The 26,527-nt window shown below is 45.1% G+C and overlaps 1 protein-coding gene across 1 annotated transcript in view; it reads left to right on the top strand.

The window, feature by feature from the left end:
• HDLBP (high density lipoprotein binding protein) overlaps window positions 1-26,527 on the top strand; it is a gene marked incomplete in the record, with an annotated part of 521,467 nt that overhangs the window by 385,629 nt on the left and 109,311 nt on the right. The window contains 2 exon segments of the mRNA XM_030216982.1: window positions 15,964-16,068; window positions 16,152-16,286. Of these exon segments, the coding sequence (XP_030072842.1) occupies window positions 15,964-16,068; window positions 16,152-16,286 (240 nt within the window).

Here is a 26,527-nt window from a genome sequence, read left to right on the forward strand (position 1 = left end):
GAAGGGTGAGTAGTGGAGTGCCTCAGGGATCGGTGCTGGGGCCCATTCTGTTCAATATATTTGTGAGTGACATTGCCGAAGGGTTACAAGGTAAAGTTTGCCTTTTTGCGGATGACACCAAGATTTCCAACAGAGTGGACACCCCGGAGGGAGTGGAAAACATGAAAAAAGATCTGAAGAAGCTGGAAAAATGGTCTAACGTTTGGCAATTAAAATTCAATGCGAAGAAATGCAAAGTGATGCACTTAGGGAGTAGAAATCCAAGGGAGGCGTATGTGTTAGGTGGGGAGAGCCTGATAGTCACGGACGGGGAGAGGGATCTTGGGGTGATAGTATCTGAGGACCTAAAGGCTATGAAACAGTGCGACAAGGCGGTGGCCATAGCGAGAAGGTTGCTAGGCTGTATAGAGAGAGGTGTGACCAGCAGAAAAAAGGAGGTTTTAATGCCCCTGTATAAGACGTTGGTGAGGCCCCACCTGGAGTATTGTGTTCAGTTTTGGAGGCCATACCTTGCGAAGGATGTTAAAAAAATGGAAGCGGTACAAAGAAAAGCTACGAGGATGGTATGGGAGTTGCGTTCCAAGACGTATGAAGAGAGACTTGCTGACCTGAACATGTATACTCTGGAGGAAAGGAGGAACAGGGGTGATATGATACAGACGTTCAAATATTTGAAAGGTATTAATCTGCAAACGAATCTTTTCCGGAGAGGGGAAGGCGGTAGAACGAGAGGACATGAAATGAGATTGAAGGGGGGCAGACTCAGGAAAGATGTCAGGAAGTATTTCTTCACGGAGAGGGTGGTGAACGCTTGGAATGCCCTCCCGCGGGAGGTGGTGGAGATGAAAACGGTAACGGAATTCAAGCATGCGTGGGACAGGCATAAAGGAATCCTGTGCAGAAGGAATGGATCCACAGAAGCTTAGCTGAAATTGGGTGGCGGGGGGAAGAGGGGTTGGTGGTTGAGAGGCTAGGATGGGGGAGGGCAGACTTATACGGGGTCTGTGCCGGAGCCGGTGATGGGAGGCGGGACTGGTGGTTGGGAGGCGGGAAATACTGCTGCACAGACTTATATGGTCTGTGCCCTGAAAAAGACAGGTACAAATCAAGGTAAGGTATACACATGAGTTTATCGTGGGCAGACTAGATGGACCGTGCAGGTCTTTTTCTGCCGTCATCTACTATGTTACTATGTTACCTGGTCAAATGCCTTTTCCGCGTCAATTGAGAGCAGCACTGCTGGCGTCTGTTCGTCCTGCACCTGTTGTATGACATGTAGCAGGCATCTAATGTTATCGAACGACTGGCGTCCTGCTATAAATCCCGCCTGATCCTCATGTATGATTTCTGGTAATCTTTCATGCAGCCTAAGGGCCAGGATTTTGGTAAAAATCTTGTAATCCACATTGAGCAGGGATATCGGCCTGTACAAGCTGCATTGGCGGGGATCTTTCCTTGGTTTTAATATTAAAGTTATTGCAGCCAACCTCCATGAATAGGGTAGTTCGTGGGCGTCCTCCTACGTATTAAACAAGTGGACCAGTATGGGGGCTAGCTGTTTTTTGAACAATTTATAAAACCTTGTGGTAAACCCATCTGTGCCCAGTGCCTTGCCTGTTGAAAGATCTGCTATCGCCCAGTTGACATCCTCCAGAGTGATAGGGGTCGATAATTTTTCTGCTGCCCCCCCCCCCCCCCCCCCCCCGGTCGCAGCTGGGGGATGTCAATGTCCTTTAAATAGTTCTGTATCACAACAGGAGAGGGGATCTGCTCAGGTTTATATAAGGTTGTATAGTATTCCAGAAATGTCTGCTGTATTTGCTCTAATTCGGTAACAAAATCCCCCCTGGGCTGTTTGGACTCCCCCTATGTAATTACGCTGTGCCTGTTTTTTAAGTTTATTAGCTAGCAGTCTTCCTGCCTTGTCGCCCAGCTCAAAATGCTCTTGTTGAGCGTACTGTAATTGGGCCGCTGTTTCTGCCAACGGAAGTTCCTGTATCCGTACACGGATCCTAGTGTCCCCAGGGTCTTCCTTATGTTGTCGCTCAAGCTTTACTAGTTCCTCTTTCATACTAAATCTTAAGAATTTGATGTTGCCCCTTCCTTAGCTTTTATTTGTGGGTTCACAGTTTGTCTGTATTTAGCTTACACCTTATTCGGTAGTAGCTCAAGGTGAGATAACATTAAGTTTCACCAGATATTTCCCTGTCCTTGGAGGGCTTACGATTTAAGTTTGTTCCAAAGTTGATGCTTAGTTCCCATACTCAAACTAGTTTCACCTGCTGCAAATTAAATGTTATCTCCTTATTAGCTAGGCTCTTGAGTTGTTTGCTTTTTGTTTGTTTGTTTTTTTTTCTCCTGGTTGCCTCAAGTTCCTTCATTACCACTCCTGGTACAGTTCATTGCTGATGCCGTTCTAAATCTGCAGTTTTTATAATGGGCACAATCTAATTTCAGGCAGAAGAGTATTCCAAAAGTTTACTATTTGAAATGTAAATGATTTCTCACAAAAGCTTTTCATTTTAACACCTCTAAAGGAGGGGAATTGCAGCACAAAAGATGTACAAATTTGTCAACATCCAGAATCACCCAAAAGAGTGTCAGATCAGTTGGACTATAACACTCCAAGATTTTAAATACAAGACAGCACATCTGGAAAATTATCTGTGCTTTCCCTGGAAGCCACCGCAAATCAATCAACAAAGAAGACACATGATCAAATTTAATTCTATAAAAAAATGTCTAGCTGCGACATATTTAAAAGTTGCACCAGAACTTTGAAATGGTTAGAGATAAAGTAAGAATGGACTAATCAAAGTTTAATTTGAAAAACGCTTTCTGAGGAAACTGTTTAATCTGAGCATTCATAGTTAAAGCAGAGTCCAAAATAATCCCAAGAATTCTTGAGGTTTTATTTACTGTCAATTGAATACTGCCAGAGCAAGAAATATACACAGGAATGCTATATTTCAGGTTCCAGAAGGGACACCTCTTTCACCGAGTTCCCCAGATCTGATCTCTCTACTCTGAGCGCGTCAATCACTTTTAATTTCACATTTTATCTCTGTAAATGTGATTTTTATGTCCAAATATGAACTCTGCAGCTCCTCTCTTGTCATATTTAATGCTCCACCCAGCTCTGTGTCTTGCTTCCTGGCAGCTTCTACACTTACTGGTTCTCTACTTGCCCCATGTGGTTTTCCTTGTGCAGGCCTAACTTCCACTTAGTATGTGAATAATCCTTTAACTCAGTATTTTTCAGCTTGGTAGTCCTGCTCAACTCCATCTGATTCTCTGCCACTTTAACATGTGAATCGCTCTAACATTGCTCTGGAGAGAAAGAATTCTCTTCAGTTTAATTAGTGGCATGGAAATTGGCATTAAGCGGGCATTGGCTAGGATGATATCAACTTCCTTGTTTGAATTACTTTTTGGTATAAATGTGTAACCTGTTTGTGTAGTTTTTAAATTTCTAAATCTATTGTAGAAATAAGAGTACAAGCTTATAAATAGCACCTTGCTGCAGAATTTCTCATTTACCATGAAATCACTACGTGCCACCCGTCACCTGCCATTAGCTGTTCATTTAGACTGTATCTCAGCCTTTTCTTCTGTATTACCCACCGGCCACCTCCGAATTGACCTCACCTTCCCTGCTGCCTCCACTGTGGCATGACTACTTTTGCACTATGTGGTGCTAATTATCACACAGCCACATCTCGGTGGATGAATTTATTTATTTATTTGTTACATTTGTATCCCACATTTTCCCACCTATTTGCAGGCTCAATGTGGCTTATATAGTACCGGGAGAGGCTTTGAAGTCTCCAGTGAACAAATACAAAGTGATGTTGTAGTAGGATCAAGTTCATGTAGCACTGCCACATTAGGGAATCGTACAACAGAAGAGTTGAGTTTTTATGTCCATTACGTACTTGGGTTTTGTTGTGTTGCAGAGTTGGCATTTAAGTTGGGTCGGTAGGGTATGCCTTTTGAAACAAGGGGTTAGTCTTTAGTGATTTCCTGAAGTTTAGGTAGTCGTACGTTGTTTTCAAGGCTTTTGGTAATGCATTCCATAATTGCGTGCTTATGTAGGAGAAACTGGATGCGTAGGTTAATTTGTATTTAAGATCTTTGCAGCTCTGGTAGTGCGGATATAGAAATGTTCGTGTTGATTCAGATATGTTTCTGGTTGGGTAAGTCAGTCAGGTCTGTCGTATCCTGGGGCTTCACCGTAGATGATTTTGTGAACCAGGGTGCAGATTTTGAAGGCAATGCGTTCTTTGATTGGGAGCCAGTGTAGCTTTTTGCGGAGGGGTTTTGTGCTTTCAAATTGCGTTTTTCCCAAAATATAAGCCTTGCTGCCATGTTTTGTGCGGTCTGAAGTTTCTTTAAGGTTTGTTATTTGCATCCCGCATAAATTCCATTACAGTAGTCTGCGTGGCTTAGTATCATTGATTGTATCAGGGTGCAAAATGTTTCCCTCAGGAAGAATTGTCTTAAGCGTTTGCGTTTCCACATTGAGTGAAACATTTTCTTTGTTGTGAAAGCCACTTGGCTTTCTAGTGTTAGGTTACGGTCCATTGTTAGGCCGAGGATTTTCAGACTATCTAAGATAGGAAGGGTGTAGTCTGGTGTGTTGATTCTTGTGGGGTTGTCCACGCTGTGTTGGGATGAGAGGATGAGACAATGTGTGTTTTTCTTTGAGTTTTTTTAGTTGAAATGCATTTGCCCATGAGTCCATGATGATCAAGCTGAGATTGATCTCGTTAGTGATTTCTGTCAGTTTGGTTTTGTAAGGGATGTGTATTATGTCATTCTCCGAGGACAAGCAGGCTGCTTGTTCTCACGACTGGGGTGACGTCCGCGGCAGCCCCCATCAACCGGAAGAAGCTTCGCGGGCGGTCCGCACGCAGGGCACGCCCACCGCGCATGCGCGGCCGTCTTCCCGCCCGTGCGTGACCGTTCCCGCCAGTCTTTTCTTTTCCGCGCCTGGAGAGAGACGTGTCGCACATCTCTCTCTTCGTCAGCCCCGGAAAACCGTCGCGTTGTTCGCGAACCTTCTTTGTTTTTTCCTTGTTGTTGCGCGTTCCGCAAGGGTTTTTTCTCTTGTTAAAAAAAAAAAAAAAAAGAACGCGCTGTTTTCCCCCTCGTTTTTTAGCGGGGGCGTCGCGTTGCGGCCTTGTGGCCGCGCGGTCGGTTATTTTTTCGAGGTGTGATTTTACCGCCACCATCGACGACTTTGATTTCGCTGACGCGATTTTTCCGTCGATGTCCTCGAAGGTCCCGAGTGGATTTAAAAAGTGTGGTCGGTGCGGCCGGCCTATCTCGCAGACCGACACCCACGCTTGGTGCCTCCAGTGCCTCGGGCCGGAGCACGATACCAAGTCGTGTACTTTGTGTCTTGGTCTCCGGAAACAGACTCAAGTTGCGAGGCAAGTTCTTCGGGACCGTATTTTTGGAACTTGCGCCGGCCCCTCGACGTCGACCTCGACGGCATCGGTATCGACGGCCGGTTCTTCGGTACCGGTATCAATGTCCGCGAAATCAGCACCGATGGCATCGACCCCAGGAGCACAGGTCCCGTCGGCCCGCCGGTCTTCCGGTGAGGGTAGGGGTGAGAGGCCGCGTGGGCAGTCGGCCCCGGTCACTCCCTCTGCTCATGGCCCTCGGGACCGAACCCTGTCTGATCCGGCCCCTCGAGACCGAGGGGGATCAACCTCCTCCTCCTCCATACCACCTAGCGCCGATGACGGGCACTGCAAGAAGCCAAGGAAGCACCGTCATCGGTCGCCATCTATGCAACCGGCCTCCGGCGCCGGAGAGGAGTCGACGCCGGGTAAGCGTCAGCGTCGAGAGGAGAGGTCCCCCTCGGTAGTGGAGGTACCGACTCGTCAGGGTCCTAGCACTTCGGTGCAGTCTCCTGGACCCGAGCAGCTTCCGGCACCGACGCCTCTACCGGCCCCCCCGTCTTTCCCGGCAGCGGGCCTGGACGAGTGCCTCCAAGCCAACCTTCCGGGGATCCTGGAAGGGCTGATGCGCCAGGCTGTGCCGGCGCCGGGGGTGCTTGCGCCCTCGGCGCCATTGACTGTGGCATTGGCGAGCTCTAGCCCGGTGCCGAGGCCTTCGACGCCGCTTGCGGTGCCGGTCTCGACCGCCACGCAGGTGGAGTCGACGTCGATGGAGGGAGCTTCGTCCCCGCCGGCGCGGGAGTCCACCGCTCGACGACACCGAGGCCTCGGTGCCTCGACGTCGAGCCGGGCCCGGTTGAGGACTCAGCTACATGAGCTTATGTCCAATACCGAGGAAGAGGCCTCGTGGGGGGAGGATGAGGACCCCAGATATTTCTTCTCAGAGGAGTCTGTGGGCCTTCCCTCCGACCCCACGCCTTCACCTGAGAGGAAGCTCTCGCCTCCTGAGAGCCTCTCCTTTGCCTCCTTTGTTAGGGACATGTCTATATGCATTCCCTTCCCCGTGGTCTCTGTGGACGAGCCGAGGGCTGAGATGTTCGAGGTCCTCGACTATCCATCACCACCTAGAGAGTCCTCCACGGTGCCGTTGCACAATGTCCTCAAAGAGACACTGCTCCGGAACTGGATGAGACCATTATCTAATCCCACCATTCCCAAGAAAGCAGAGTCCCAGTACAGAATCCACTCGGACCCAGAGTTAATGCGGCCCCAATTGCCCCATGACTCGGCGGTCGTGGATTCTGCTCTCAAGAGGGCACGGAGTTCGAGGGATACCGCCTCGGCGCCCCCGGGGCGGGAGTCACGCACTCTGGACTCGTTTGGGAGGAAGGCCTACCAATCTTCCATACTCGTGACCCGCATCCAGTCTTACCAGCTCTACACGAGCATCCACATGCGGAACAATGTGAAGCAACTGGCGGACCTGGTCGATAAGCTTCCGCCGGAGCAGTCCAGGCCCTTTCAGGAGGTGGTCAGGCAGCTGAAGGCGTGCAGAAAGTTCCTGTCCAGGGGTATCTATGACATCTGTGACGTGGCGTCTCGTGCTGCGGCCCAAGGTATAGTGATGCGCAGGCTCTCATGGCTGCGTGCCTCTGACCTGGACAACCGCACCCAGCAGAGACTGGCTGACGTCCCTTGCCGGGGGGATAATATTTTTGGTGAGAAGGTCGAGCAGCTGGTGGACCAACTGCATCAGCGGGAATCCTCGACAAGCTCTCCCACCGGGCGCCTTCAGCATCCACCTCAGCAGGTGGACGTTTTTCCCGGGCCCGGCAGGCTGTGCCCTATGCTTTTACCAAGCGTAGGTTCGCCCAGCCGGCCCGAAGGCCTCGTCAGGCACAGGGACAGCCCCAGCGCGCTCGTTCTCGTCAACAGTGTGCGCCTAAGCAGCCCCCTGCGCCTCCACAGCAAAAGCCGGGGACGGGCTTTTGACTGGATCCACGGGAACATAGCCGCCATCAAAGTGTCCGTGCCAGACGATCTGCCGGTCGGAGGGAGGTTAAAATTTTTTCACCAAAGGTGGCCTCTCATAACCTCCGACCAGTGGGTTCTCCAAATAGTGCGGTGCGGATACGCCCTAAATTTGGCCTCCCTTCCACCAAATTGTCCTCCGGGAGCTCAATCCTTCAGCTCCCATCACAAGCAGGTACTTGCAGAGGAACTCTCCGCCCTTCTCAGCGCCAATGCGGTCGAGCCCGTACCACCCGGGCAGGAAGGGCAGGGATTCTATTCCAGGTACTTCCTTGTGGAAAAGAAAACAGGGGGGATGCGCCCCATCCTAGACCTGAGAGGCATGAACAAATTCCTGGTCAAAGAAAAGTTCAGGATGCTTTCCTTGGGCACCCTTCTGCCAATGATTCAGGAAAACGATTGACTATGTTCCCTGGATTTAAAGGACGCATACACTCACATCCCGATACTGCCAGCTCGCAGACAGTATCTCAGATTCCGCCTGGGCGCACGGCACTTTCAGTATTGTGTGCTGCCCTTTGGGCTCGCCTCTGCCCCACGGGTGTTTACGAAGTGCCTCGTGGTGGTAGCGGCGTATCTACGCAAGCTGGGAGTGCACGTGTTCCCATATGAACCGCCCTTGAGGTGGGAGACGTTAATGCTATGGCCGCCCTTGATTTGGGCGACAACAAAAAAGCGGCTAAAATTAAGCGCCGTTCTTCCCGCGCGGCTCCTTCGCGGAGTGTCGCGCCGGATGCCATCTTGGATGCGCAACATGTTTCTCCCCCGCTCTTGCGAGCGCCGGTTGAGGGTACGTCTAGGGCTGTGGCCCAGGCTGCTGAAGTGCACAGTCTGGGGGGTTTCTCCCCCGAGTTTATTTTGCTGCTGCATCAGGCCTTCCTTATGCAAAACGCTGCCCCTGCTCCCTTGTCCGATAAAGGGGTTGAGGCCCCAGAAGTAAACGCCCTCTAGTGGATTTCCAGGCCTTAGAGGACTCTGTCTCCTCTGATGTAGCTGAGGGCAGCGTATCTGAGTTCTCCCAACGGTCCTTTGGGGATTCCTTGGAGGAGACGGATTCCCGCTCGGATGGAGCGGATGACCCCTCTGCAGCGCGGATCTTTCGCTCCGAGGACTTGCCCAACCTGTTAATGCAGGCCATGAGCATTTTGAAGATTTCCTCTCCGGAGGACGTCTCTCCCTCAGCCCCTGTTGGCTCCGCCATTATGCTGGGGACGAAGCGCCCGTCTAGAACCTTCCACGTGCATGATGCCATGCACACCTTGATTTCGGCTCAATGGGATGTCTCGGAAGCGAGCCTCAAAGTGGCTAGGGCTATGTCCCGCCTCTATCCTTTGCCTGAAGGTGAACGGGAGGCCTTTCTTTGGCCTACCGTAGATTCTTTAATCACTGCGGTGACTAAGAAAACGGCGTTGCTGGTGGAAGGTGGCACGGCCCTAAAGGACGCCCAAGACAGGGAGGTACCAAGAGCACCCCTCTAGCCAAGGAGGCCATGAATCTGTGCCAGTGGGCGGAAGCAAGCCTGGAACAGCTGTCAGCGGCCCACATTGCCGGAGTCATGAATGTCAAGGCGGACTTTCTCAGTCGCCATACCTTGGATCCCGGAGAGTGCCAGTTATCGGCTCAGGCGTTCTTGGACATCACGAAGCGCTGGGGCCAGCCGAGCCTAGATCTGATGGCGTCATCGGCCAATTGCCAAGTGCCGCGCTTTTTCAGCAGAGGACGGGACCCTCGATCCCTGGGAGTAGATGCTCTTCTCCAACAGTGGCCGACACAGGAGCTTCTCTATGTGTTCCTGCCCTGGCCCATGTTGGGCAGGGTGCTAGACCGGGTGGCAAAGCATCCGGGCCGGATAATCCTGGTGGGTCCGGACTGGCCCAGACGTCCCTGGTATGTGGACTTGATCAGGCTCTCAGTGGACGATCCTCTGCGACTGCCAGTGGAGCAGGGCCTGTTGCATCAGGGTCCCGTGGTGATGGAGGATCCCTCCCCCTTTGGTCTTCGTCTGCATATATGAAAGGGTTGAGGCCTTGGTTGGATAAGGTCTTGGCTAATGGGGTCATCATTAGGTTGAAGAGGATCAGTGATAGCGGTGATCCTTGTGGTACTTCACAGTCTGCTTTCCACAGTGATGATATGCTGGAGTTTGATTTTACTTGATATGTTCTTGTGGTTAGGAAGCCCTTGGTCCATCTAAATATGTTTCCACCGATCCTGAATTTATCTAGCAGTCTTAATAGTATATTATGGTTTAGACACCCTATCACACTACACCAGATTTCACCACTGACACGGCGGAATACCAAATACACTACGTCAACATGAATACTAACAAAATTCTCCTAATCATCTACTGTCTCTACCTAATTCACCATGCTCTAACAACCCCTCTCGCAAACAATAACCTACCCACAGCACACAACTAATGCTCACAACCCAAATACAACACACCTAACCAAAAGATTAAAAAAGGGATTGGACAACATACCACCTACGGAAACAACCAACAGAAAGGAAAGAAGGGACACAACAAACTCAGAGACCAAGAAGATAGACAACTAATAAAAATCATCACATCCCCAAACCCAATTGAACCCCACCGAATAATACAAATGGGTTATATAAATGCTAGATCTGCAGTTAACAAAACCACAACAGTAACCGACTGGATCACATCAGATAATCTTGATCTTCTACTTATAAGTGAAACCTGGATTCATAGCGGCCTAGTGGTTAGGGTGGTAGACTTTGGTCCTGGGGAACTGAGGAACTGAGTTCAATTCCCGGCACAGGCAGCTCCTTGTGACTCTGGGCAAGTCACTTAACTCTCCATTGCCTGCCGCATTGAGCCTGCCATGAGTGGGAAAGCGCAGGGTACAAATGTAACAAAAATAAATAAAGACCCCATAATTCTAGAATTACGCCCACCTGGGTACAAGATCACCCATTGGACAAGGAACGGAAAAAGAGGAGGAGGCATAGCTATAATCTACAAATCCCAATTCACCGTTACAACAATGGCCGAATCCATACTTCCCCAACTTGAAATTGCCTCAGTCAGAATTAACCACCCAACCCTACAAGACCACCTAAACCTTATCCTGGTCTACAGACCACCAGGCAATTGGCAAGACTGCCAAACTAACTTTATGGATTTCATATCGAGCACCTGTATTTCTTCCCAAAACCTCCTTATAGCGGGCTGACATCAGCCACCACCTGGAGGATACCAACTTAACAAACGTGCGTGAATGCAAAGATTTCCTTCAACTATGGGAACTCCAATGGCCAAACATAAACCCTACTAAAGGACACACACTAGACATAATTACATACAAATTCTCACATGAACTAAATATCACGATAAAAGATACAAAATGGACGGCCATACCTTGGTCCGATCATTACAAAGCGAACCTCTCTCATCACTGGCGAACAAAACATACACAACACAAACAAGAACAATCAACTTACACCACGAGAGGCAAAATAGACCCACTAACATTCTGGCAACAATTCTATGATAATGAATGGATAATACCAACAGACTCACTCCAATTTCTCCATGATTGGGACAACAGATGCAGAATCATATTAGACAACATAGCACCACTCCAAACCAGAACATCACACAGAAAAAACTCAATCCCATGGTTTAACAAAGAACTAAAAACACAAGTCAGAAGACTTGAAAGAGCATGGAATAAGAAAAAAGACGACTTTACACTCAGCGATTGGAAGCAACTACAAAGAAAATACAAGTACACTATCAGATGGACCAAAAGATCATACTACAAAACTAAAATTGTCCCATACTACAAGGATACACATAAACTCTTCCAACTCGTACATAATCTACTAAATACCACTCTGGTTACTTCTAATAGCATATAGATACCCCATCAGCAAACAACCTTGCTAAGTTCTTCAAAGAGAAAATTATAAAGCTACGAACCATGATACCCAGCAATACAGTTGATTATACAAACCTTCTTGCTTGTCTAGACCCAATACATGGGAATATCCAACAGACCGATCATGGACCAACTTTGACCTGCTATCGATCGAAAATATCTCCCAATCACTCAAAAGATATGCCAAATCGCAATGCAAATTAGATATCTGTCCAAGCAATCTGATAAGAAACGCCCCTCAACAATTCATAACAGACCTCACGATCCACATGAATTATATGCTACAAAATGATCTCTTCCCAAAGGACAAAGGAAATATTTTACTTACTCCATTACCTAAAGATGCAAAGAAAAGCACAAGTGACTTAGCCAACTATCGCCCAGTAGTATCTATCCCGCTAACAACCAAACTCATGGAAGGTGTAGTGATGAAACAACTCACCAACCACCTAGCTAAATACTCAATTTTGCACGAATCCCAATCAGGATTTCGATCGAATTACAGCACAGAAACAGTACTAGTAACCTTAATGAATAAATTTAAACAAACAATTGCAACTGGCAGTAATGTACTTCTCCTACAATTTGACATGTCCCGTGCCTTCGACATGGTCGACCACTGCATTTTACTACATATCCTGCAATACTTCGGAGTTGGAGGGAACATTCTTAACTGGTTTAGAAGATTCCTGACAACAAGATCATACCAAGTAATAACTAATGTGGCGATATCAGCCCCATGGCTACCTGAACGCGGAGTTCCTCAAGGATCCCCCCTCTCACCAACCCTCTTCAACCTAATGATGATAGGTTGAAGAGGGTTGGTGAGAGGGGGGATCCTTGAACTCCGCATTCGGGTAGCCATGGGGCTGATATCGCCACATTAGTTGTTACTTGGTATGATAGACAACCAAAACCTCAACCCCTACATATATGCAGACGATGTCGTGATCTACATACCATTCAAACAAGACCTAAAGGAAATCACCAACGAAATTAACCAAAGCTTCCAAATCACGCACTCCTGGGCGGACACATTTCAGCTAAAACTCAATGCAGAAAAAACACAATGTCTTATAATCACTTCACAACACACACAAATTCACTACCGTAACCACCCCTAACTTTTCCCTTCCAGTCTCAATCTGAAAATTTTGGGAGTCACCATCGACAGAAATCTCACACTTGAAAACCACGTGAAGAACACAACGAAGAAGATGTTCCACTCCATGTGGAAACTCAAAAGAGTAAAACCTTTCTTCCCAAGGGCCATCTTTCGCAACCTGGTGCAGTCATTGGTACTAAGTCACCTGGACTATTGCAACGCACTCTACGCTGGTTGTAAAGAACAGACCATCAAGAAACTTCAAACGGCCCAAAACACCACAGCCAGACTCCTATTTGGAAAAACAAAATATGAAAGTGCAAAACCCCTAAGACAGAAACTACACTGGCTCCCACTGAAAACGCACCACGTTCAAGATCTGCACGATTGTTCACAAAATCATCTATGGAGATGCCCCGACCTTCATGCTTGACCTCGTGGACCTGCCTCCTAGAAATGCTAAACGATCTTCACGCACCTTTCTCAACCTACACTTCCCCAGCTGTAAAGGTCTAAAATACAAAGTAACACATGCTACCAGCTTTTCCTACATGAGTACGCAGATGTGGAATGCACTACCAACTCACTTGAGAACGATCAACGAATTAAATAACTTCCGCAAAGCTCTGAAAATCTATCTCTTCAACAAGGCCTACCGTGATAACCCTTAACTAACTAAAACTCCCAACACCTAAATTCCTCACTCAGAACATCTTACTATATAACTGCTTGAACAGATCCTCTTGTTTTCTTTTATCTCTTTGTAACACCAACTGTATTCTTTTCCTTGTTATGGTGATGCCATAGCAGATCTTTGTAAGCCACATTGAGACTGCAAATAGGTGGGAAAATGTGGGATACAAATGCAATAAATAATAATAATAATGTCGAATGCACTAGACATGTCGAATTGGAGGAGAAGGATGTTTTTGCCTGTTGCTATTTCCTGTTTGAATTTGGCTTGGCTAGGAGAGTGAGTAGTACTGTTTCAGTGCTGTGGAGGAGGCGGAAACCTGACTGTGATTCATGCAGTATTGAGAATTTGTTTATATAGTCTGTAAGTTGTTTGGTTACCATGCTTTCCATCAGTTTGACTACCAGCAGGATCGATGCTACTGGATGGTAGTTGGTGATTTCATTAGTTTTTTTCTTGGTATTTTTTGGTATTGGGGTGAGTAGGATAATGCCGTTTTTCTTGGGGGAGAGACCCTGTTGAAGCATGTAATTTAGGTGGGATGTGAGGTCTGCTATGAATCAGTCAGGGGCGGATTTCATTAGGTAGCTGGGGCAGGTATCTAGTTTGCAGTGAGTGTTGGAGAACCTGTTAATCGCTTGGGCGACTGTTTCATCAGTAAGGATGGTGGTTTGACCAAGTCCGATCAGCTGGGTATTCTCCAGTGGTTGGGTCCAACTCGTTAAGGAAGGTTTCAATGTCGGAGTAGTCCTGAGGTAGTGAACTGCATAGTTTTATAATTTTTTCATTGAAATACTTAGCAAGTGTATCTGCAGATGGGATGTCTGTAATCGTAGTGACCAAGTTGGTGTTTATGAGTTTGTTCACGAGTTGGTATAATTTCTTTGTGTCATTGTAATCTGTCCCTATTTTAGTTTTGTAGTATGATCTTTTTGTCAGTCTTATAGTGTATTTGTATTTTCTATGTATTTGTTTCCATGTATTGAGTGTATGTTCATCTTTGGTTTTCCTCCAAGCTCATTTGAGTTTCCTAGTGTGCGTTTTTAGTTTTTTCAGTTCATCGCTAAACCATGGTATCGAGTTGTGCTTGTGTGGGGTTCTTGTTCGTAATCTAGTATGCCTTTGCATCTTTTATCCCATTCTATGAGGTAGTATGTGGAGTTTGTGCTGTCCATTCATTGTTGTATATCAGTTGCCAGAATGTTTTTGGGTCTACTTGACCTCTTGTGCTATAGGATGTTTGTTCTTGTATTCGTTGTAAACCCTTCTTCTGCCAGTGTAGGGACAAATTTAGTTTGTAGTGGTTGGTCCAGGGTGCTTCTTTCCATTTGATATCTGTTATTATTAAATTCTGATTGGTTGAAAGTTTGTGTGAGATGAGATCGAGTGTGTGTCCTTTGACGTGGGTTGCTTGCATTTGTGGCCATTTGAGATCCTGTAAGTGGAGGAATTCCTTGCATTTTCGTGCGTTGATGGAGTTTGGGTCTTCCAATTGAAGGTTGATGTCTCCTACTACTAGTATATTGGAGTTGGTTACACATGTGTTTGAAATCCATGAATTTAGTCTGGGCTTCGTTCCAGTTACCTGGAGGTCTGTAAAACAGGATGCAATTCACGTGATCACAGAGGGCTTTGTTGTGGATTCTGATTAAGGCAATTTCAAGTTGAGGTGTTATAGACTCGGTGGTGAAATGGGATCGGTAGATTAGTGCTATGCCTCCGCCTCTTTTGAGAGATCTGAGGAGACAGAAGAACAATTTTTAGTCAATCAAAATAATGCAGACCTTTGGATCGAGGAGGAAATTGATGCCAGAAAGGAAAAGAAGGGCAGTAGTGTTTGGAAAACAAGTGAAGGAGTGATTGGAATGGAGGAACTGACTGAAAAGTGAGGTGAGAAACATCTTGGAGGAAAAGAGATGAAGTTGAGATAATAGGAAAACTGAGTGAATGGGCAGGAGGAGAGAAGTAAAAAGAAAATAAGTAATGATTCTGAGAACTTATATGCAAATAAATTACATACCATAATACTTGCTGACGAATCTATCCTTGAGTTGCACTTGCAAGAGGAAACCAGGATTTGATTGTATGCCTTATAGTGGCAGTTGTATAAATTGGCACCAAGATTTGGTTATAGAATACTACATAAGAATAGCCATACTGGGTCAGACCGATGGTCCATCTAGTTCAGTATCCTGCTTCCAACAGTGGCCAGTCCAGGTCACAAGTACTTCGTAGAATCCCAGCATAAGCTGGCATTGGTACACCTAAAATTAGGTGCCAACAGTTAACGCCAAATCAGTGACAGTTATAACAGTTGGCACCTAATTCTACCCTGAAATGTGCATAACCTGTAGTATTCTGTTACATGCGTATCTCAGACACATGCACATACCCCACTCCTGTTTATGCCTCCTTGCACTTGTGTTCTAAGCAGTTTTGGTGTATGTTATAGAACGGTGCCTTGGACTTCTGTGTAATTGCTGGTGCCAATCATGTGCCTAAGTGCTGCTATTATATAACTTGCGTGCACAATTGCCACCAGTTTATAGACCTGCCTTTAATATGTTGTTTAATACTCCAGGCAGCACTCTCTCTAAATCCATTGATTTTGTGCAGTGAAAGCGTTAAGAGAAATTCTTATTATACCGGCTTAAGGCTGTTGGAAGTTCATCTCAGTGTGGTTCTGAGTGCATCCATTAGTTTGTTGGTCAAACTGAGCCTTCACCTTGGATTTATTGCAATGGGGTTTTTGTTTTGTGGGTTTTTTTTAGCAGAGCAAATCTCCATTAACTGCTTTCTCCTCTTCTCTAGGCCCTTGTTCCCATCACCATAGAGGTGGAAGTGCCCTTTGACCTTCACCGTTATATCATTGGTCAGAAAGGAAGTGGCATACGTAAAATGATGGATGACTTTGAAGTAAGGATTCTTCTTTTCTGGAGTAGAACTGCTATTATATACTAAGTTCTGTATGTAATTAAACTCTTTCTCCTGGTATTCAGGTGAATATCCAGGTCCCTCCCCCAGAGCTTCAGTCAGATATCATAACAATCACTGGCCTCTCAGCAAACCTGGATCGTGCCAAATTTGGCCTTCTGGAACGAGTAAAGGAGCTGCAAGCAGAGCAGGAGGATCGGGTATGTACCACTTACCCTACTTGTTCTGTCTTTGAATGCCTTCTGGACTCCATTTTTCATATTTAGTCTCAGTCAGATGAGGAAGTTTACTTACCCAATAACAATTTTGTTCATTTCAGTCCTTGGTCTCATTTATAAAAGATATTCCTAAAGAAGCCAGTATCAACAGTCTATCCATAATCTTACATAACGTCCTAAAATTATAGTTTACTGGTTTTATGGGAAAAAAAACTGCAAAATGTCAAACAAAGTTTTTAGTTTAAAAAAAAAGTTTGCTTAACTTCTGATTATAAAGGCTCTGTTGTTTTCACTCTAAGGGATTTTTAATGCCTCCAGTTCTCATTTCACCTCATTGCAGCGTCTGTTTCGTGAGATTTAATTTGTTATATAGTGTTGGCCCCTTTGTAACCCAGATCTTTTAATTTAAAAAAAAATGAAATTTCTAACAGTTTACTGAATGTAGAGGATTCTTAGATTTTTCAAGTCTTTGTGGTCAGCCTCAATGTAAAATTATCAAAATTCAGAGTATCAAACACTTGATCCTGGACTAGTAGGATGAGAGAGCTGTGTGCTGCCTCTTACAGGGCGCATCAGTCGGCCACAAGGCAGCCTTTACTGGTAAAAGTTCAGAGGCTACTGCCCTGCAGCAGAGATGTGCTTTTTTTTTTTTTTCCACTGCAGGGACACTGCAATTCCAGGGCACTTGACCCATCCTTATTGTGAATCCAGAAGAGCATGCATTTCTGAAATATTGGCACAAGCTGAGCCAAACTTCAGGTTTTGCTTGGTTTTGTAATCAAATTTGAATTTGTTTTTAACTCTAGGATTTAAGAGTACTTTTGAGGGGTGCAGACTGAATAGGTGGTAAATGCCTTCCCTACAGTTGGGTAGTTCCTGTTTTTATGCTTTTTGTTAACCCAGCCTTAGCAGTGCAAAGTAACTGCCTGACATCCGAGGCAAATAGGTTATTATGTCTAAAAAGTACATTACATTAAACTGGAGATTTAAAAACCTATCCTGAAAAGTAGACTTGGCGAAAAGTATAGTAGTAACAAGAAAATGTTGTTAGACCAGAGATCCTGTGAGAAATTTGGGGTCTTCAGCTGAAATTCTTTAATATGAGGTTAGATTGCAGTTACTTGGACTAGCCCAGTTGGTATGCTTTGCCAATTTTTACTTTTTCATCTCCATATTTGGGGGTCAATTTACGGTATGAAATGTGAGAATGAACTCACACCAGAAGGAAGCTAGTATTGTAACTTAAATCCCAATTTCTTACCCAGTTTTTGAATTTGAACTATTCCACACATTTAAATTGGAGATTGTTCCCCTCCAAAAACAAGCACTTTATCAGCTTTCTGTACTGCTGCCATGTTCTGGTTCCTTAGCTGTCTGTATAGACCCTGGGCTTCCTTTACTGTTCCAGTAAGTCCAGCCATAGCCAATAGGAAGACAGACTGCAGCACAGGGCATTTGTTAGCTCTTGAAGAGGAAATGCAAACCCAGCTCCAAGCTTAGTGGCTAATAACTAAGCTGTTTTGATTAGCCATGTCTGATTATATGTTAAATATTTTTTATTAATTTAAATATCATAAAACAAAACAGGAATCATCCAGAATAATATAACATTTCCATTCAACCATAAATAAAATGGTGGAAACCTTAAATTAACATTGAGTACAAAATATAATGACAGTTAACTTCCTGTTTCCATCACAGGGGAAGACTTTGTTCCTTATAGTCTCTCCACACCCTTGAAATCAAGTATCCCAAATACACTAGACTTTACCCACCCAGAACTTCCCCTTTAGTACCCCTACACCTCTTTCCCATACCGTCCTCTCCTTAAACCCTAAAAGTATAACATATGTGTACCTTACCCAACTGTCAATCCCACATTACAGCTAAAGTCCTAGAAAGGGTCATATAGGTAGATTGTTCAAAATAGAACTGCTTGTTCTCGCATTGATAGTTTGAATATAAAGATTCTAGATAGCTAAAAAAACAAACAATTTTTCCCCTGCTTAAAAGTAAGCTTTGCTTCCTTAGCTTCCCATAATACTAGATTTTTCTATGTTTACATTACTGTAATGGTCTGCTGGTAGGGCCATGCGGAAGATCTCTGAAGGCTCTGCAAACTGCACAGAATGCCGCTACCTGGGTTCTTTTTGGTTACTCACGATATTGTCATATTACTACTGTTTTGAAGAAGCTTTATTGGTTTTCCATTAAACAGAGAATTACATTTAAGATTTTACTTTTGGTCTTTAAAGTGTTGAACAATTTGGTTTCACCTATTCTTGGTTCTACTTTATGTATTTATCAACCTGCAAGAGCTTTGAGATCTTCTGGTGCTAGCCTGCTATTAGTGTCCTCTTTTAAAGTGGTTAGATTAGAAGAATATTCTATAATTTTTAGTGATTGGTCCTAAGTTATAGAATGAACTACCATTGAGAACAATGAAGAATATTGATCTCTTTATGTTTCAACGATTTTTATTGTTGACAAAACAATGCCAAGATATTATACAACCATCAGGCCATATCACAAATACAGTCCACAAAATAATACCTTAAGGGCTCCTATATGTTACATAATGTCATCCAATTATAACTGATTAATCTTGCCCCCCCTTCCCCTCCCACCCTCCATTCCAAATTTGGTAGGCATGCCATATGTCATCCCCCCCCCATCTCAATATCAATAGCAACTTCACAACACCCTTAAAAATAACCAACCTCTGTTCTTTATAATCATCTCAAACCCCATCCTATACCCAGCAGCCCCCCCCCCAAAAGAAAAGGCCCCCCTCCCAGGGCGAGGTGCACACACCACCACATTAATCTGTCAAAGCAAGAAGACTCGGGGCGATCCAGCAGTTCACTGACCAGCTAACAGAATTGTCCTGTTAAGAGGTGTTTAAAATCAGGCTCCTAGTCCTATGTGGAAGAGATCTGATATATCCTTCCCAAACTGTTAACAAGACCTTCCAGCATTTTGGTGAATGTCGCATACCTTTTTTCCAATAACATCTTATGTAAATGATTTCTCCAAGCCCAAAAAGATGGGGCCAACTTCCCTTCCCAAACACATCGACCCTCTTGCCTATAGCTCCCGCCTTAATCAGCAACGATATCTGGGAACGCTTGCGTATCCTAAAACTTTCATAATTGTCTAATAACCATCCCTCTGGCGGAAGCAGCAACACCCTATCCAACAACTTCTCCATATACCACGATATTTCTTTCCAAAACATTTTACCCTTGGACAGCCCCAAAAGGCATGAAAAAAGAGTTGATTTCTCTTCCACATTTCTGACAAACCGGGGTTTCAATGCACCCCCGCTTTAAACTTCTGTTCTTGCGTGAAGTAAGCCCTGTGTAAAGTTCGAAACTGACACTCCCGAATCTCCACACTCACCGAGATTTCCGGGATTCTCCGGATTAATTTGTGGAGCTCGCTAAGGGTCCTATATCTCCGCTCCACCTGCGGGCAAGATCCTCAAAAGAATCCTTCTGAATAATATTCCGCAAAGCTGCATGCAGTGCCGAGATTGTTAGGCCCCCCTCTCTGAATCTGTCAAAAAAGCCCTGTAAGCTCGCACCCAATGATGGGAACAAAGCCCCTCAGCAAGAGCCCGAATATGATGTTGTAACTGGCGAAACACCAAGAAATCCCTAGCTTCAATCACTCGTCTTGTATATAAAGACTTACAGGATAACACCTTTCCCCTCTCATCCAACACGTGTTGTATCAAGATAATTCCCCTTGTGCCCCACCGTTGAAAACTAGCTCCATCCTGCCCTGGGATAAAACCCGGATTTCCCTGGATCGGAAGCTGATCCGAGCTCTCCGGCTGTCTCCCCAGTAAGGTTACCAGATAACGCCACGTCTGTCTCAGTGACCCAACAATTAAGCTGCGACGCAGCATTGTCGGGAACTCTGTTCTCGAACCATGCAGCAACAAATTAACATGCCACGGGTGATATGACTCTTCATATTCTCGGGGGGTATAACTGCATTCTTCAAGGACCCAATCTCCGAGGTGGCGGATAAGGCACGCCGAATTGTAAATGTGAATGTCGGGAAGACCCAGCCCCCAGACCTCACCCTAACATCATCCCCCCTATCTAGTTGGGTTATCGTACGGGATCCGCCCGGTTTTTTGACCAAATGAGATAATAACTTCTCGGATTTATTACCATGTAAATACATTTGATATTTAAAGAAGGTCAGATTTCTTCGTCCTATCATGAAGAAACTTGTTAAGAGATGCCTGTATCGCTAAAAGACTCCCTCGCCTGTGCTGTAGGATGTTCCCCATATGATTTCCGGGCCTTAACCACCAGTTTTTCTAGCCTCAAAATTTCCCGATATCTGGCCTTTTTCTTGAAGGAAGAATAGGCTATGATTTCTCCCCTGAGCACCGCTTTGGCAGCCTCCCAAAACAGCACTGGCTATTGCAAATGAGCTTCATTATGCATTTGATATTCCTCCTATTTCCTAGTCAAGTATTCTTGAAAGGTCTTGTCCCAATAAAGCTGCGAGGTACAAGCCACTCTCTGAACTCCCAAACTCCAGAGTACACCACACGGAGGCGTGATCTGATACGCTGTATGGTCCTATACCCGTGTCGCACACCGATGGAAAAAATAGATACCAACAACAGCCAATAATGAATTCTGGATTGAGTTCCATGTGCTCGAGACAAATGTGTATGATCTCGATCCAAGGGGCGCAACGTTCTCCAAATATCTAAAAGGTCTAAATTTGAGCAAAGTAACGGAATGCCTCTAGAAGAACTACCTTTATCCTGTGGGGGACTGCGGGACTTGTGTAGAGTTGAATCATGTACCATATTAAAATCGCCTCCCATTAGAATAGGTAAATCCACCAGCCTCACCACTTTCTGAATAATGGCTCTTACCCATCCATGGTCATACACACTGGGCCCATACACATTGCATAACAACATTGTCTTCTTGTTAAGAAGAGCTTTGATCATTAAAAACTTCCCCTTAGGGTCTGTCCACGACTGCTGAATCACAACATCCAGTCCTTTCCTCACCAGGACCAAAAGTCCGCCCTTTCGGTGAACTGCCGGAGAACCAACTATTTGCCCCACCCACCATCGTCTGAACTTCAAGTGTTCCTCCGCTGATGTGGGTTTCTTGCTAAAAGGAAATATTCGCCTTTTGACGGTTCAAAGCTTGTAAAATTTTTTGCCGTTTAATAGGCGAAGTAACCCCATTATCATTCCAAGAAATCAATTTATCCTTCAGAACCGTCTACATGAATTTGATCTACAAACAAAAGAATAGTGGTAGTCAACCAAAGGGCCCTCCAGTCTTCACCCTCCCAAAAATAGCTATCGCACGCACTTCGCTCCTGGGAGAACCTCCCCCCCCCCCCCCCCCCCCCCAAAAAAAAAAAAAACCCCTATACCGGAATCCTTCTAAACCCAGATCCAGTCTCAGAACCTCCCTCCCTCTCTCTCCCCGCCCAACTCCTTTCACTCCTCCTTTAAACTACGTTGGCCAACAACAGATTTACTGAGGTCCGCGTGGAAATGCTCCCATCCTCCACCCTCCCACCTCCTCCATAGGAATGGCCATGGCTGCAACCCGTACCACCAAACAGGCTTGTTTAAAAAAAAAAAAAAAAGGAGACAAACTAATCCCCTCTGCAACTTTGGAAATATGACTGGCACACTCAACAGCACCTTTCCCGTGACAATCTCCGCATCTTCCCCGCCAACCACCCCTCCCATCCTTGAATCTCCCAAAAACCTCCCATAAAGTAAACAATATACCCTCTTCAATGTGTCACTGTAAGTATTTTAAAAAACGCATAAGAACAGTTCATGAGGAAAATGAACAAAGTTTTGAAGATGATTTCTGTGAATCGTGCTCCCAGAAACACAAATTTAAATTCGCATTTACAGGTCTCTGACACAAGATCCTTCAACTTCCTCACCTAAACAATACTTTTTACATTGCACACATTCCTCAGCACGCAAGAAGGGGAAAAAAAACCCCACACTCTCATCCCCCACCCCTCCCCCCCACATTGTCTGCTACTCTTGCCCTTCCCATATCCCCAGTAATCCCCCCTCCCCCATTATCCATTATTGCAGTAGGCACATATCTGAATAGATCTATTAAGTAAATATCTTGTCCGTTCCCCCCAACCCAATAAGCTTGAATGTCAAATGGTGCCAAGGAAACATCAGATATCCATCCAGGAGAATGTCACCATCTTCCATTTTGGCAAAGCCAGCCCACATCCACCGCCATCTCCCACTCCCCTCTTACCCACATTTACACCTAAACTGTATACATTAAAAAAAAAAAAAAAAAACCCTGAATTTCTTTCATATAAAAAAAAATGTTCCAGTAACCTTGAAGTAGAACCCAGAGTCCTGTATAAGTCCACATTTACAACCTCTCCTTCAGCCGATCTCCCAAGTCCAAAGGTAGCAGGAAAAGAGACAAACTTGTGCTTGACGCCTTTGTTCATGGTCCATCCTCCGCCATGCTGACCAACTCTCCCCCGATTAAACCGCTGCTTGTCAGCATATTTTTTGCATCTTCTGGTGAGTCAAAAAACTGCGATTTACCATCTTTGACTTTGTCTTGCCGGGTGCAGCAAAGCAAATTGGACCCGGTTCTTATGTAGCTCTGAGCACACAGGAGCAAACGCACGTCTCAAGTTCGAAACCCTTGTACAAAAATCCTGAAAGCATAGAACAGATTTATTTTTGAATTTTAAAGGACCCTTCGCTCTTATGGCCCTTAGAATATCTGTTTTATGAGCATAATTCAAGATCTTAAGAATGACCACGCGAGGCTTGAGCTCTGCAGACCTCTCCTCTCCTCTCATCTCTCCCTACATTCCTCCCCGGGAACTCCGTTCACTGGGTTAGTCTCTCTTATCTGCACCCTTCTCCTCCACCGCTGCACCCTTCTCCTCCACCGCTAACTCCAGACTCTGTTCCTTTTATCTTGCTGCACCATATGCCTGGAATAGACTTCCTGAGCCGGTACGTCAAGCTCCATCTCTGGCCATCTTCAAATCTAAGCTAAAAGCCCACCTTTTTGATGCTGCTTTTAACTCTTAACCCTTATTCACTTGTTCAGAACCCTTATTTTATCTTCCTCACTTTAATATTCCCTTATCTCTTGTTTGTCCTGTTTCTGTCCTAATTAGATTGTAAGCACTGTCGAGCAGGGACTGTCTCTTCATGTTCAAGTGTACAGCGCTGCGTACGTCTAGCAGCGCTTTAGAAATAAGTAGTAGTAGGATCCCAGTCTATGGGCCCATTCCACCTGCAAAGGCCCCGCTGTGGAATTTAGATGCAGCTCAGATTCCAACCAGGATTCTAGAAATTTCCTCAGTTCTGCTTTGGGGATAAATTTCGGTAAACCCACTAGTCTTAGGTTTCCTCTCCTCGAACGATTCTCCAAATCATCAGTCTTATGCTCTAGCATCTGAAGTTTGGATTTAACACTTAAATTCGGCTCGGTGAGTTGCTGAACCCGATCCTCCAGATCAGATACACGTTGATAACATGCTGAGAACTCCCTTTGCATCATTTCTAATTTGCCATCCACATGTCTAGTTTGTCCGCAATCGCTTGCGAATTTTTCCCCAGCGAGGCATCCATGAAATGTTTCACCTCCGATACGATCTCCGCCACCCATGCAGAGCTAACGCTGGAGGACCCAAGTCTCCTCCAGCGACCATCTTGGCGTCACTTTGCTGCGTTTTGTTCTTCTCTCGGCGGAGCGATTTAGCTGCCATTTCCTTCCTCAACCATTCACTCTCGGTCAGATCTTGACTCCTGGGATCCTTAACCTCCCGCACGCTTATTGGGATTCAGCAAAAACAACTTTTGGAGGTCAGTTTGGAGGGTGAGTCCCGGGAGCTCCACCAACACCCGCTCTTTCAGCAAGGCATCACGTGACTGGAATATTGATCTCTTTAAAAAAGAATTGAAAACTGTTTTATTATGGCAAGCTTTTGATTCTACTCCAATAGAGATTAATAGAAGTTTATGGATTGTATGAGAATACTGTAAGCATTTGCATTTTGTTGTCTTGTTAAACATTATCTCAAAAGTACCCCTAATTTGGGGTGTTAAGCCATTTAAATAAGTGATAAATTTGGGTATTTTGGAGACATGATGAGGGCAATCCCTTAATGCATGATATAATATACATTCATTTTCTCTACATTTAATACAAACTAGGGAATCCACTAGTTGAGCTTTAAATGCTCTGTTAAGTATCCCGTACAGGTAGTTGGCATTGTGTGCCACCAGTGCAGTTTCTTTGTCCAATTTCCTAAACTCAAGAATCCCTAGGGGATAACCACTTCTTTTTCCCAAGCTTTTTGTAACAGATCATAATCCTTCAGTGTCCCCAAATCCTGAAAAGCTTTATGTAAACCAGAAATAGATGATTTATTTTCCAGATCCATAGAAGAAAAGGGCCCGAAGTTTCTCTAATGGGACACTGAATCCCCAGTGAACAGATATAATGTGATAACTGATCTTATGCAAATTGAGTAAACCTACAACTTTTGAATATGTTGAGGGAGATCCTAGAAAGATCAGTCTTACCTGTGTCTGAGAAGAAATGCTCTACAGTGGTGAAACCAGCATGTTCCCATTGTTAAGTCACTCCTTCCAAACCCAGGGAAAAGGTCACATTTTACCAAATGTGCAGTTGAGAAGTAATACCTCCAAGTCCCTACCAAATCCCTCCAAATCTCTGTAGTGGCTGTAGCAAGCAGCTCCTCTTCAATTATTATTATTATTATTATTTATTGCATTTGTACCCCACATTATCCCACCTTTTTGCAGGCTCAATGTGGCTTACAGGGTGTTAATATGATATAGTCATTACATAATCTTAGATACAGTCGATAGTAAGCTGAATGTAGATGAGGATTTAGATGGAAAGGTGTTAGGTAAGGTCGTGTGAGAGGTGTTTTAAGGCACTTGGGTGGTATAAGGAGTGATTTGTTTCATTAAGGATGTCTTTTGTAGGCCTTGTTGAAGAGATGTGTCTTCAAAGATTTGCGAAAGCTGGTTAAGTTGTCCGTGGTTTTCAGGGCCATGGGTAGTGCGTTCCATATCTGTGTGCTTTTGTACGCAAAGGTAGTAGCGTATGCCTGTTTGTATTTAATTCCTTTACAGTTGGGGAAGTTCAAATGGAGGAACTTGCGGGCTGATCTTCTGGCATTTCTGGGCGGTAAGTCTACTAGGTTTAGCATGTATAGTGGGGCATCTACGTGAATGATTTTATGTACGGTTGTGCAGATCTTGAACTCAATTCGTTCCTTGAGCGGGAGCCAGTGCAGTTTCTTTCTTAGGGGCTTCGCACTTTCGTATTTGGTTTTTCCAAAAATGAGTCGGGCTGCGGTGTTCTGGGCTGTTTGGAGTTTTTTAATGGTCTGTTCTTTACAGCCTGCGTACAGAGCGTTGCAGTAGTCCAGGTGACTTATCACTAGTGGTTGTACTAGGGTGCGGAAGATGTTTCTTGGGAAAAAAGGTTTTATTCTTTTCAGTTTCCACATCGAGTAGAACATTTTTTTCGTTGTGTTCTTCACGTGGGTATCAAGTGTGAGGTTTCGATCAATAGTGACTCCGAGAATTTTCAGATTTTCTGAGATAGGGAGTGTGCAGTAAGGTGTGGTTATGGTGGGGTAGTTGTTTGTGTTGTATTGGGAAGTGAGAACTAGACATTGAGTTTTTTCCGCGATCAGTTTTAACTGGAATGAGTCCGCCCAAGAGTGCATGATTTGGAGGCTCTGATTGATCTCATTGGTTATTTCGTTTAGGTTACTATTGAACGGGATGTGGATCGTGACATCGTCAGCATATATGAAGGGGTTAAGGTTCTGATTGGCTAGTAGTTTGGCTAGTGGTATCATCATCAGGTTGAAAATAGTTGGTGAGAGGGGGGATCCCTGAGGAACTCCACATTCCAGTGTCCAGGGTGGTGATCTGTCATTGTTCGTTGTTACTTGGTAGGACCTGGTGGTGAGGAATCCTTTGAACCAGTTGAGAACTGGGCCTCCAATTCCAAAGTATTCTAACAGGTGTAGTAGTATTCCATGGTCTACCATGTCGAAAGCACTAGACATGTCGAATTGTAGTACGAGTATGTTTTTACCGGTTGCAATTGTTTTTTTGAATGAATTCATTGCAGACACAAGTACAGTTTCAGTACTAT

This window comes from Microcaecilia unicolor, chromosome 10 (assembly GCF_901765095.1).
Source record: "Microcaecilia unicolor chromosome 10, aMicUni1.1, whole genome shotgun sequence".
Lineage (NCBI taxonomy): Eukaryota > Metazoa > Chordata > Amphibia > Gymnophiona > Siphonopidae > Microcaecilia > Microcaecilia unicolor.